Source organism: Panicum virgatum, chromosome 5K (assembly GCF_016808335.1).
Source record: "Panicum virgatum strain AP13 chromosome 5K, P.virgatum_v5, whole genome shotgun sequence".
Taxonomy (NCBI): domain Eukaryota; kingdom Viridiplantae; phylum Streptophyta; class Magnoliopsida; order Poales; family Poaceae; genus Panicum; species Panicum virgatum.
The window spans coordinates 20853861-20866623 of record NC_053140.1 but is presented as its reverse complement, the minus strand read 5'-3'; the positions used below and the strand labels follow the sequence as shown (position 1 = coordinate 20866623).

At 44.2% G+C, this 12763-nt stretch overlaps 1 protein-coding gene across 1 annotated transcript; it reads right to left on the bottom strand.

Annotated features, from left to right (window-relative positions):
- Window positions 1-9964: 9964 nt before the first annotated feature.
- LOC120709779 (zinc finger MYM-type protein 1-like) lies at window positions 9965-12509 on the bottom strand. The gene is made up of 3 exons (XM_039995430.1): window positions 12137-12509; window positions 11220-11625; window positions 9965-11090 (listed from the first exon to the last, which is right to left on the bottom strand). Exons 1-3 carry the CDS (start codon window positions 12507-12509, stop codon window positions 9965-9967), a joined length of 1905 nt encoding a protein of 634 aa, XP_039851364.1.
- Window positions 12510-12763: the final 254 nt, after the last annotated feature.

Below are 12763 nucleotides of genomic sequence, written 5' to 3'. Positions count from 1 at the left end.
CTAATTTTTTTTTTCGCCGAGATTCTTTAGTACCGGCTCGTGTCCTGGACCGGTACTAAACGTGTGATTTAGTACCGGTCAGACCGACCGGTACTAAATGCAAACCCATTTAGTACCGATGGGGTGGTACCGGGCGGGAAACCTGTACTAACCGGGGGTTCCCGCCTGGTACAAATGCTAGTTTTTCTAGCAGTGAGAAGAAAGTGGTGAAAGCAAGAAAAAAAGATTTTGAACTCAAGACCTCTTGTCGACATAAAAGTTCCTCACAAAATCAAGAGTTCAAGGAAGCTTCTCCCATGAACAGCTTTCAGTAAACAAGCTCCCCTTACACAAACCTTTATCCAACAAACTTCCGTGCTGCTTATTCAAGTGGCAGGTTATTCATCTGTGGCCAGTGCACTACTAGTTTTTTTTCTATTAAACATGACCACTTGGCCAATTAAGATTTAGCCTTTTTTCTTAATAATTATTCTTGTCGATTGTCTAAAAAGCAGATCTACCTTGCAATGCTAACATGAACTTTGCACACACAAAAAAAAACCTTCATTGTTTCGAAGAATATTGCCCATAAACTCGATCACTGTGCTACTCGAAATTGTTTTTTAAGGACACTACTCGAAATTGTTGTTATCCGAATTGCCTGCTTGAACATGCAGAGAACTTTCAGCAATTCAGCTTCATCTCTTTCATGTCGATCGCTTTAGCCTTTTCATTGGTGCAGTCTTAGTGGTTCACACAAACAGTCTAGGTGGCTGCCCGTCGCACTACTAGAACTCCCGGGTTTCCCTAGATGTTAAATTCCTAGGGAAAGAGAGGAAAACAGTAGGTCCCTACAGATATTTCCTAGGGATGCTCGTGCGATTACTCTAAACATCTAATCCTAAATGCCCGTGCGACTACTCTAAACATCTAATCCTAAATGCCCGTGCGACTACTCTAAACATCTAATCCTAAATGTCTGTGTGCATCTAGTAGGTCTGTCGCCATCAGTGGCGGATCCAAAATTCATGGACAGAGGGCTGACATCCTTCTTCCTCCTCCAGCCCCCCCCCCCCCCTCTCCTTCTTTCTTCCCCTCATTCCTCCCCTATTTTTCCTTGATGTGCAAGCACGTAGGGGGGGCTGGCGCACCCCCAGCCCCCACGCTAGATCCGTCCCTGGTCGCCATGATCTTTATGCAAAATCTGGACTACGTGCCTTTTGATAAGCCTTGCAGTATATATTTAGCATGATGCTACAACATTTCATACCATGTGGTTCTTTTTCCTTATTAATTATAATTTTTAGTTTGTAGTCAATAATAAGATATCAAGAATGCTTCCTTGATTGGGTTCAGATCGTCCTAGGTGCCTGCAGAATGTCTGGATGCGCACAGAGGTTCACAATTCTGAACTTTCTTACCTACTCTCAAACACCTTCCCCTTCAAGTTAAATAGAGGGGCTTTGCTACGGTACTCTGAAATAACTGTAGACCGTCCATTTGGATAGATCCGGATGATTATTAGATCTAACTAAATATTTCTTGTTTTAAGAAATAGGAAAAATAGGTAAAAATATCTTCCTATTAGATCTAACTAAATATTTTTTTCCCTCACCAAGTAACGTGACATGTTTCCCCTTTGTTTTTCCTAAGAATGTGAGGTAACGTGACAAACTGTCAGCGTCACATTTTTGTTTTCCCTAATGACGCAAAAACATATTTTTCTTCTAATAACGTGAGGCAACGTGACATTAGGTGACACCGTGACAGGTACAATCAATTTTTTCAGATAAGTGATCGTTGCACCTTGAGCGAGACATTATAATGACGTCATATGTATAATTTTTTTATGGAATTGATAGTTGCATTATGCACATTACTTCAAAAAAAATAGTTGCATTATGCACAAGTGTCATGGTGACACGTGGTAGGTGGTGTTTTTCTCTCTCCGTTCGTCAGGAGGAGGTGCCTGGTTGCCGCGATCCGAGATTGCCGGCGTCTAGGGACACGTGATTTCTGTTTCTCTACGCGTGAGGAGCCGCATAATTGCCATGATTTACATTTTTTGTCGGTTATTATAATTACTTTAATGTTTTATTTATTTAAAAAATCGATGGCTGTAATTTATTTGAGGTCTTACCTGGTCTTACCTCCTAGGAGGTAATAGAAGTACTGTAGCAAAACCCAAAATGAGCGGTCTGTATTGAGCATTGACACAGGTGTACCATTAGAGTAGGTAGATTGCATCGAAGATGATGGCAAAGTCTATTTTGCAGTTTTGCTGAGGTTCATTGGTGGCTTCATACATTACTCCTTATTGCTCTGGGTAAGATTGGGCTCATAATCGTTTTCCTGACATGTTCTCATGCTCTTTTCTCCCTTGAATTTTGTATGGTAAAAGCAATGCGTGAATTTTCCCCACAGCTCTTTTCCTTGGAGTAACGGTTTCAGAAGTTGTGCATATGACAGTTATTTCCAAGTGCTCTCCAATGGAATTTAAAGTGATTGTTGACTGATTTTAGGTTGATGGCCATCACTAAATGAGGAGTTTGTTGTGACAGGGGAGGAACCATCAGATGAAGTTCAGGTTTACACATGGAAGGATGCCGTAGTCTATGAGCTCGGTGATCTTGTAAGTCTTTTCTACAGATTTTTCTTACTTGCGCCATTTTGAGGAAAATGGAATGTTTGTTTATACCTTGAAGGAAAGTAGGTTTTCATATCTTGGTTGCATACCACTGGGTGTGACAATGACATATCAAGTGGAATGTTGCATTCCTCGCAACACTCTGTATGTTTGAACAAAATACCAACAAAAATAGCCAAAACCTGCAGTGACTAGGAGGAGGTCGGCAAGACATCTCTACTTTGGTTTTGAAGTTTGAACATCAACGGTTCAGTAGAATGTGGCCTCTTGATACTTTTGCAACATTTGAAAAAGATCTATATGCTCTGATTTATGAGACAAAGCCCTTGTAGTTGAAGTTTATCAATTGGCCATATGGCAAATAGAGAGAAATATATATTTAGTTCCAAGTGTTTGTGATAAGAATGAATTGAGAAGTACCTTCAAGCAATATTAAATGGACATAGTTTCCATTCATGATCTTGAAGATTTAACGTGAGGAACGTTACAAGAAAGGTAGTTGAGTAGCGTGGTGGTCTCCGCAAAGGTGGTAAAGATTGGGAGAAAAAGATAACGCTTTCCTAGATGACTATAACGCTACAGCTATTGCTTGTTACTAGGAGTATGGATGGTATGTGGCTAGATATACGGCAAGGGAAAAAAGACACTTGTTTTTTATAAATCTCAAGCGTTCACGTGATCTGGATGGGCTAGGATTTTTAGATTTTTAGATTGCTTCCCTTCCTCTAATCTGAGTTGGTTGCCAGTTTCAAGTGATCCTTTCCATCTATAGTGTCGAGGATTCTGCATGGAGTGAGTGACGCCGATTCTGCTGGAGGCAGGGGCACCTATCCTTTTCCTGTATGCCATCCGACAATCATAGTGCGCCCACCATAAGTGCAATACACATGTAATTTTGTTTGACAAAACACAAATCGAGTTGTGCGAATTTCACTTGGCACCAGACTATAAGTTTATTGCCGTAACACCTTTAATTAAATTATGGTAATGACTCTGCATTTACTACCCTCTTCTTATCTCTCTCTCCTCTCCCTCTCAATTTTATCTCTTCCCCGCTGGCACCTCCTCTCCTCTCCTCTTCCCCGTCGACACCTCCCCTCCCCTCCTCCTCCCCAACCCCTGCGGCCGCCTTCCCTGCGCGGGGCAGAGCAGCTCGGCTCGTGCGGCTCGGCACGGAGAGGGCGTAGCAGACCAGTGTGGGCGGGTTGCGCGGAGCGGCGTGGTGCTGGCAGCGGTCCGCGCGCTCTCCGCTGCATCCACACGCCGCACTGCCTGTGTATGCCTGGTCCGCCCACGCGCCACTGCGTCCATGCCAAGCCCCAGCCGCACCGCCGCGCCGTAGCCGCCACATCCCTGACATGCGCGGTACCGACCCTGGGCACGTGGGGAAAAAGGGAAGGGGAGGGACCCAATGCCGGATGGAGCATCGCCGGACTGGGGGGGAGGGAGAGGGGTGGCACCGCCGGGATTCAGGGGAGGAGGCGCTCAAGCCGCACGCCGCCTCCGTGGCTCTGCGTCGCACCGTCGTGGACCCTCGGCTCGGCTGCTCTGCTCCGCACGCGCCGCCGCGCGCTCGTCCGCGCTCCGACTGCGTCCGCTCCGCCCCAACCCCAGGCGACGCGGGATGTGGCACCAGGCGCCGACTGCGGGGCGCAGCAGCGCGCAGGCGGACAAGGCCGCGCGCGGGTCGCACGCGTGCGCAGGAGGACCGGCGGGCGGCGCGGGCCAGGAGGCGCGCATGGGGGAGGCCCAGTATGGGGAGGACGACGTGGTGGTGCTGCAGGACCAGGTGCGGGTGCTGCTGGAGCACGGGAACGCGCAGGAGTGCGTGGACCCCAGGATGGGTGGCGATTTCCTGGAGGAGGTGCTGCCGGTGCTCAAGCTGGGCATGGTGTGCACGTCGCAGATCCCCTCAAACTGCCCGTCCATGACGGAGGTGGTCCAGATCCTGCAGGTCATCAAGGCCCCCGTGGGGGTGGGGCGGCCGCCTTCTGAATTCTAATGGATTCGATCGGTTCGATTCCGACACCGTACGTCGTTGTCTCATTCCTTCGTTCTTCCTCAGTTCATTGGCAACGGCATCTGGCCGCCATCTGGGTCGGCCGCCGGCAGAGCAGACTAGCAGTCTATGAATTTTTTATCGGTAGGTAACCTATGCTAAGGGTGTGTTTAGTTCCCCGCAAAAAATTTTTTTGCATGTCACATTAAAGGAAATCTTACCATTTAAGAGTATTAAATAAAATCTATTTACAAAATAAAATCTATTTACAAAATTTTTTGCACAGATGGGCTGTAAATCGCGAGACGAATCTAATAAGCCTAATTAATCCATGATTAGCGAATAGTTATTGTAGCATCACTGTTGCAAATTATGGATTAAGTAGGCTCATTAGATTCGTCTCGCAATTTACAACCCATCTGTGCAAAAAATTTTGTAAACATATTTTATTTAATACTTCTAAATAGTAAGATTCTCTTCGATGTGACATGTTAAAAAAATTTGACCGGAACTAAACAGTAAAATAGGGCCTAAATCAACTAGCATTTTGGTAAAAACTCATAAGCATTTTAATTAGGTTAGTTATGTCTTTTTTCAGTCTTGTGTAGGCATTTTAATGTTGGTTCTCAATAAAACTATTCTACAGAAGCAATAATATTATTCAATCTCGGCATAACAATACATTTCATTAAGCAATTTTGTTGAGTATCTTAAATTCATTTTTCACTGTTTTATGCTGTTTCAAGCAGTTTCAGTGAATCAAGTAGGAGGTGGCAGGACATTGCTTGTATATTTATTCTAAATTGCTTCGGAGTTTATTATGATATGCTTTCAACTTTTAACAAAAGTTCTTTTAGAACTGTATGAGCAAATATCATCGAAACAAAAGTGCTTTTAACAAATTTGCATGTGCTGATGTCATCTTTTTTGTTCTTGCCCTGCTCTAGTAATAGCTTGGCCTGAGAGAAAAGTGAGAAAAGTGCAGCAGGTAGCAGATTTTGCCAAAAAAAAAGGAAAAAACAGGTCGTGTTGTGTTTTGACTTTCCCAAAATGGATCGGCCGTAGCGGAAATCTAAATTACGGAGCCAAGTCATCACATATTCACATGTATCGCTCTGAAAATATTTTGCCTGCCGTAGCAACATATGGATATAAACCTAGTTATGAAAAATGTATAGCTAATAGTTACTAGGTACATATGTATAACAGAGAGATCGACTCTAACCAACGGAGCTAAGGATGGCCAGAGATGCAATCATAGACCCCGTTACTGATAAGAACAATGGAAGCATACAGAATACCGTAGTTAAAGTGTTTATAAGGTACTATTCCTATCTCTGACATGTGTCTACTTCTATGTACTATTTATAAAGTGAAACATATAGTGCTTAAGAAATATATACTTGGCACAATTGCAAGAAAAACAAATGGAGATGTGGGTATATACGGCTTCAACAGGCGGGTGGCGACGTTTTTGGTGTCGATCCGCTCGATCCTCATCCCTCCGGTGGCCCTCTGGCGCCAGGAAGGGGGAGGAACAGGCGGATCGACGGCCGACGGTGTATAGCGACTAATTTAAGGTGTGTCCTAGCAGGCTAGGGTTCCGGTGATGCTGCCATCGGTGGCGTCATGTCAGATTTCTTTCCCCGGTGGTAGCGACGGCGATGACGGTGGGCTCCATGTTATATCCGGCGATACTTTCGGGAGGATTTTGGTTCTTCTGATCTTCTCCGGCGTTGGTGGTGGCGACGATGTCGACTCGGCAGAAGTGCTATGGAGCAGGTTGCTGCCGGCGGCGCTGCTGTTGTGTCGGCTAATATGTTTCTGGTGTTGCTGCAGCTTTGCTGGCTGACGACGTCAAGGCAACGAGGATTCCCAATCGAATTTCGGTACGGGCTCCTTCGCCGGATTCGGCGGCTTCCCTGTCCCCGGCAGTGGCGGCAGACCCAGGTTGGTCTTCCCTCTTTCTTGCCGAAGGGTGGGAGTTTTCTATGCCCCTGGGGATGCGCTTCGGTTCCTCTTCCTGGCTTCGTGTGGCGATGTGAAAGGCCCTTGTTTGGTTTTGGTAATTGAGTGACAACTTAGGTGGACTAATAAGTTTTTATGTTGAGATACACAGGAGATTAGTCCACACAAAGACACTAGTATGAGCAACATGTGTCATGGAGGAGAAATGGCTAAGGGTTGATTCTATGCTCATATAGTGTGATCTAGGAGCTCATTGCATATGAGATATGACATGGAGTTATGTGACCAAAGTGGAGAAGATCAAGACAAGGCTTGGCTTGATGGACCGGTTGCAATGTAGAAGGGCAAGTCAAGGCTTTGAAGCGAGGGACCGCAAGGCTGTGAAGCTTGGGCAAGATTTGGCGCCGATGGACCGAGGCAACGGTGAAGAGCGAGCAAGGTCAAGATCGATGGACCAAAGAGGTCATGTGATGATATGGAGTGGATCATATCATTCAAGAAAGATCAAGCCAAGTGTTGACTCATGATGATGATCAAAAGGCTTGATGGAGTTTGGTGCTTGTGTGGCATCAATATTTGGGAAGATGAAATGGAATGCGCAAGGCAAAGGTATGACTTGTAGGGCATTTCATTTCACCGGTCAAATGTCGTGTAGAGAAGTGCATGACCGGATTTAGGATAGATGGCCGTTCTATCAAGAGGGGCAAACTTGTTTGCATATCGGTCATCTAGTGCCACTTGAGCGATCTAACATTGCGATGTTGCTAGGATCGAGTGGCGTGGTGAGATCAAGTGAAAATCCTTTGAAAATATTTGTGAAATGCTAACACACATGCACATGGTGTTATTCACGTGGTGTTGTTGGCACATTTGCAAATGAGAAAGAGTTGGAGTTGATGTTTATCAACTTGGGGAAGCAAGAAAGGCTTTTCGGTGTTCTTCGGAGATTAGGTTGGCACTTGGAGTGAAATACTGCTTTGATCCATTGTGTTTTGGATCAAATATTCAGTTGGGTTGTGTAGCCCTCTGAATAAGCTTTCCATAGAGTCCAAGATCACCAAATTTGGACATAGGAACTAAGAGTTATGGCCGTTTTACCGAGATACATTTCTGTTGGAAATAGACCTGCGGACGGTCCTCTCCTGGGGGGCGGACGGTCCGCCGTTATCTTGGATGAGCTCGAGGAGAACCGTTTTTGGCTCTGTTGGTGGTCCAAAATGAACTGCGGATCGTCCGGTCCATGGGGACGGACGGTCCGCCTTTAAAAGCTGAAACGGGTGCAGAAATTTGGTAGTTCTGTCTTGGGTGTTCAAATTATACTGCGGACGGTCCGGCCCTTGGGGGCGGACGGTCCGCCTCCTACTGAAAATTCTGGGACAGAAACACTGCGGTTTCTGTGTGTGCTCACTTTTTGAACGGCGGACGGTCCGCCCCTGGGGTGCGGACAGTCCGCCGGTCACTTCCAGATTTAGTCAGAGACGTTTGTAAATCGGTTGGTTCGAAGTTTTGAACCGCGGACGGTCCGCCCCAGTGGTGCGGACAGTCCGCCCGGGGCTCTAACGGTCGACTCTGACACATAATTATTGCAGTTCTAGCCGTTGGTTTTGAATGGCGGACGGTCCGGTCTCTGTGAGGCGGATAGTCCGCGAAAACTCTGTTTTCACGGGATTTGAGTGTAACGGCTAGTTTGGGGCCTCCCTCTATAAATAGAGTGTGTGACCGGCCATTTGAGGTGGCTGAGCACCTTGGGGACTTGGTGTCCATGTGTGAGAGTGCTTGAGAGCCCTCTACTCACTCTAACTTGATAGTAATCATCCGATCGAGTGAGAGGGTGATTCTAGTGCGATTGCTTTGAGAGATTGCATCGAGTGGCACTAGGTGATCGTGTTGCAAGCCAGTGTGCTTGTTACTCTTGGAGGTTGCCGCCTCCTAGATGGCTTGGTGGCAAGAGGCTCCGTTGAAGCCCGCAAGAAGATTGTGCGGTGCTCCGGAGAAGAGATTGTGAGGGGTATTGTGCTCACCCCGCTTGAGCCGCGAAGAGCAACTCTAGTTGACCGAGACGTGAAGAGCAACAAGTGGTTCGGCCAGATCATGTGCTAGAGCTCGGTGTGAGCACTCCACGTGGGAGAGTGTGACTTGAGAGTCACCACTAGCAAGAGGATCGGCGGCAACCTTGGAGCTTGTCTCAACGGGGATTAGCTTGTTGGCAACCAAGTGAATCTCGGGATAAAAATCACCGTGTCAATTTTGTCTACTCTTCTCGGTGGTTTGCATTCTCCAAATCACAAGCCTTGTATTTACATTCATCTATATCTTGTGCTTGTGTAGTTGCTCTCTAGTGTAACTAGTTAGCTTGTGTAGCTTAATTAGTTACTCTTGTTTAGATTGTGTAGCTAAGCAAGTTGAGCTCTTGGATTTGGATTGTGTATCCTTGTCCTTGAGCATCTAGTGAGCTTAGGTTTGCCTTTGTGCTTTTGCTCATTAGAATTGTGTAGGAGCTCCCCCGATTTGTGAAGTACTAGTGCTTAGACTTGTGTGGCTTGGCATTAGAATTGTTAGGAGAGCTCTTACTAGCTTGGCACTCCATTTGCTTTGTGTAGTATCTTTTTGGAGGTGCCTTAGAGTCATAGTTAGATGAGTGAAGTCTTGGCTGAGCAAATAGTTTCAATTCCGCATAAGTTTCGGTTAGCCGGCACAATTAGTTTTAGAAAGGACTATTCACTCCCCCTCTAGTCTGTCATCTCGACCCTACACGATGGCTGATGGCTGTTCAGCGTTCAACAAGCGTGATAGAGGTGGTTCCGGGCGCCGAGCCTTGCAGCAGATCAATGAGTTGGAGTCGCGCGGAGGAGGAAGGTGGACTGTCCCTGGTTCCGGTGATCGTCGCCGGTGGCTTGTTTCTTAGAGGCGGGCTTCGCTGGGGGGTTGTCGGTGTAATTCGCAGTTGTTCCAGAGTGTTTCCTGTAAAACTCCAGAGTTGTACTATACTATTCTTTTAATATATATATACCCCCTTTGGCAAAAAAAAACAGCATCACTACAACAGTGGGCTACTACCCAAAATCACTATTCACATACTTGTCGCAGAAGGTTACTGTAGTGTCATTGCCGACCCCTACGACGGGTATCGGCGCACCTACCACAGAGTCAAGGCAGGGCCGGCTCTAGGATTCTTAGTGCCCCCGAGCGAACCATGCTTTAGGGCCCCTTAGGCTAAATAATTTTTAACATGAGCAAATAGATAATAATACTAATCACATATATAATTTTTGAAGAACAATGTCTATATTACAAATTAAAGAGTAGAAAATAAAACAAGTATGATTACCTCAAATAATAGCTAAACCCATGATTCCATCAACAGTAATATTTCAGTTCTTGACAAAAAAGATCCTTCGGGCATTTCTTGATGCAAAATCATTAATAATCGTATCTAGATCAAGGTTGTCCAAAATATCTTTCTCAATGCTGCACATAGTTAAGCCATTCAATCTTTCTTGTAACATAGTTGTTCTCAAACAATTTCTCAGTAGTTTCAGTTTTGAGAAACTTCTTTCAGCTGATGCTACAGTCACCGGCACAGTTAAGAGGATCCGATATGCAATAGAGACATTTGGATAGCAATCTACAGTTGTAACAAACTGAAGAATCTCTAGGGCTGACATAAAACCATCTGGCAGAGTTACTTGCAGTACTTTTAATTCAGAGAAAAAGTCATCTAGATCAACATCAGATGAATTATCATGAGAAAAAACTTCTGCAAAAGTAGTGCAATGCTTACGTAGATCGTTATTATCCAAGGACTTCAAATTATCTGAGTTGAATAGAAAACCAAACACCTTTTCAAATGTCTTCAGCTGCTCAAATCGACTAGTCAATGAAGCAATTGCCGTGTCAACAATGACAATAAAGTAATTGACTCTAAATGATTCCATAGCTGATAGCTGCATTTCTTCATCACTTGTTTCATCAAATTGCTTCTTCCTTTTACTTTGGCGCTTTGTAGGAAATTTTGGCTCTATATCCATATCAGCTGCAATGGCTTTTGCAACCTCAATACTAGAGTCGAAGCCTTCGACTCTATACTTTTGAAAATATGAGATAACCCCTTCAATTTGTTTGAGAGTAGTATCCATGCACACAATCTTAGATTGCAACTTTTTGCTCACCATGTTTATAGAAAATAAAACATCATGCCAAATAACCATACCAACTATAAATTCAAAATTCTCAAGTGTACCAACCAAAGCTTGAGCATCACTTACTGCTGATGGGTCATCAGTACAAACCTCCTCCACTTTCTGCAAGGCTGATCTTATTTGGGGAGTTTGGTACCGAATAGGTTGCACACTTTTTATTCGACTCTCCCAGCGAGTATTAGATAAAGGTTTAACAGTCAATTTTGGAACATTGTCCAACAAAACCTTCCATCTTTTAGTAGAGCGTGCAAATAATGCATATATCCGTTGTATAACACCAAAGAATGAAATAGCTTGTCTGCAAGATTTCGCCATATCACAAAGAGTGAGATTTAGACTGTGACATGCACATGGCATGTATAATGCTTTGGGATTAATTTAAAGCAAACGATTCTGTACACCTTTCGTATGTCCCTTCATATTGGACCCATTGTCATAACCTTGACCTCTCACATCAGCAACATTCAAATCCAATTTCTTCAATGTATCTATCAACACCTCAAAAAGACCCAACCCTGATGTGTCATCAACCTTTAAGAACCCTAGAAAAAACTCCTCCACTCTTGGAATGCCACTTGACATATTGACACAACGCACAATTAGGGTCATCTGTTCCTGATGGCTCGCATCTGGGGTACAATCCAAGATAACAAAGAAATACTTAGCATCCTTGACAATCTTCAAGATATACTCCTTCACGGCATCAGCAAGAAGAGAAATTAACTCATTCTGAATATTGTGGCCAAGATAATGATTATGAATTTCATTACTTTTAATGCGCCTAATATGTTCTTGCATCACAGGATCAAACTCAGCAATCATTTCAATTGTGCCTAGAAAATTGCCATTATTATCTTAATAAAGCTTCTCATTTGATCCTCGAAAGGCCAAATTATGTTTAGCAAGAAACTTCACAGCTGAAACTATTCTTACCAGAACATGCCTCCAACGCTCTTTTTCATTTGAGATTTCCCGTTGCATATCATCATCGATTGTTCGATTTTTGCTTAACCTCAATCTAACTTCATTCCATGTATTCATGTTTGTCAGATGCTCAACACTGCTCTCATGTTCTTTGAGTTTCCTACTAAGACGCTGCCAGTCCCTCACTCCATCAGATGCTAAAAAAGACTTGCTTTTGTTTGACTTGAACAATTTGCAGCAAAAACAATAGACTTTGTCCTCATGTTTACAGTAAACCAACCACTTTCTATCAACAGACTCACCATTAGTTAAGTCTCTGGAGTAGTAAGCATATGAAAAATGTCTTCCAAATGGCATCCTTAGGGAAAACAAGATTCAATTCTCTCACAGGCCCCTTTTCAATTAAGATATCCCTTTTACGATTGTCAAGATTATCCCATGTTCTAGGATCATAGATTGATAAACCAGAACCATCTAGTTCATCACCATTTGAATTTTCATGATCAGATGAGGGATGCAAATTTTCCTGCCACATTGTATCCTCCATTGCATCAATTTCTGCAATTAAATCTTCATCCATTGGACCATCTTCATTGATTTCATCTTCTGCATTTAAATTATGATCATGTTCCTGCTGCCCATGATCAGATTCCTGCCCAACTTCATTGACATCAGCATTACTTGAACTGACAAAAAACTTATGTAAAGCACCCCTTTGCGATTCAGCCAATTGATCATCATGTTTTCTCTTTTTTCTTTTCTGAGCACCTGACAATTGTTTCTTGGGCAACATCTAAGACCTAAATAGAAAAGCAAGTCATGGTCACTAACTCGCTAGTCGCTACCTCACTGGAATTGGAAAGAACTAAGTATTTAAGAGACTAGATAAAATATATTAAATAGAATTATAGGAATTATGTTTTAAAAAAAGAATTATAGGAATTACCAATCACTGCAATCGGGTAGGGCGCAGCTACAGGGCGACGGCCGATGGCGATCAGGGAGGGCACAGGGCCGGGGCCAGGGAGCAAGACCCTGCATGGCGAC

What these genes read in the sequence shown, in the direction of transcription:
- LOC120709779 (XM_039995430.1), bottom strand. Translation starts at nt 12,509, where the DNA reads ATGTTGCCCAAGAAACAATTGTCAGGTGCTCAGAAAAGAAAAAAGAGA. An exon ending in ATGGGATAATCTTGACAATC is followed by an intron (nt 11,626 to 12,136) that starts GTAAAAGGGATA and finishes GCAATTTTCTAG; the next exon opens with GCACAATTGAAATGATTGCT. An exon ending in GGTCAAGGTTATGACAATGG is followed by an intron (nt 11,091 to 11,219) that starts GTCCAATATGAA and finishes GAAATCTTGCAG; the next exon opens with ACAAGCTATTTCATTCTTTG.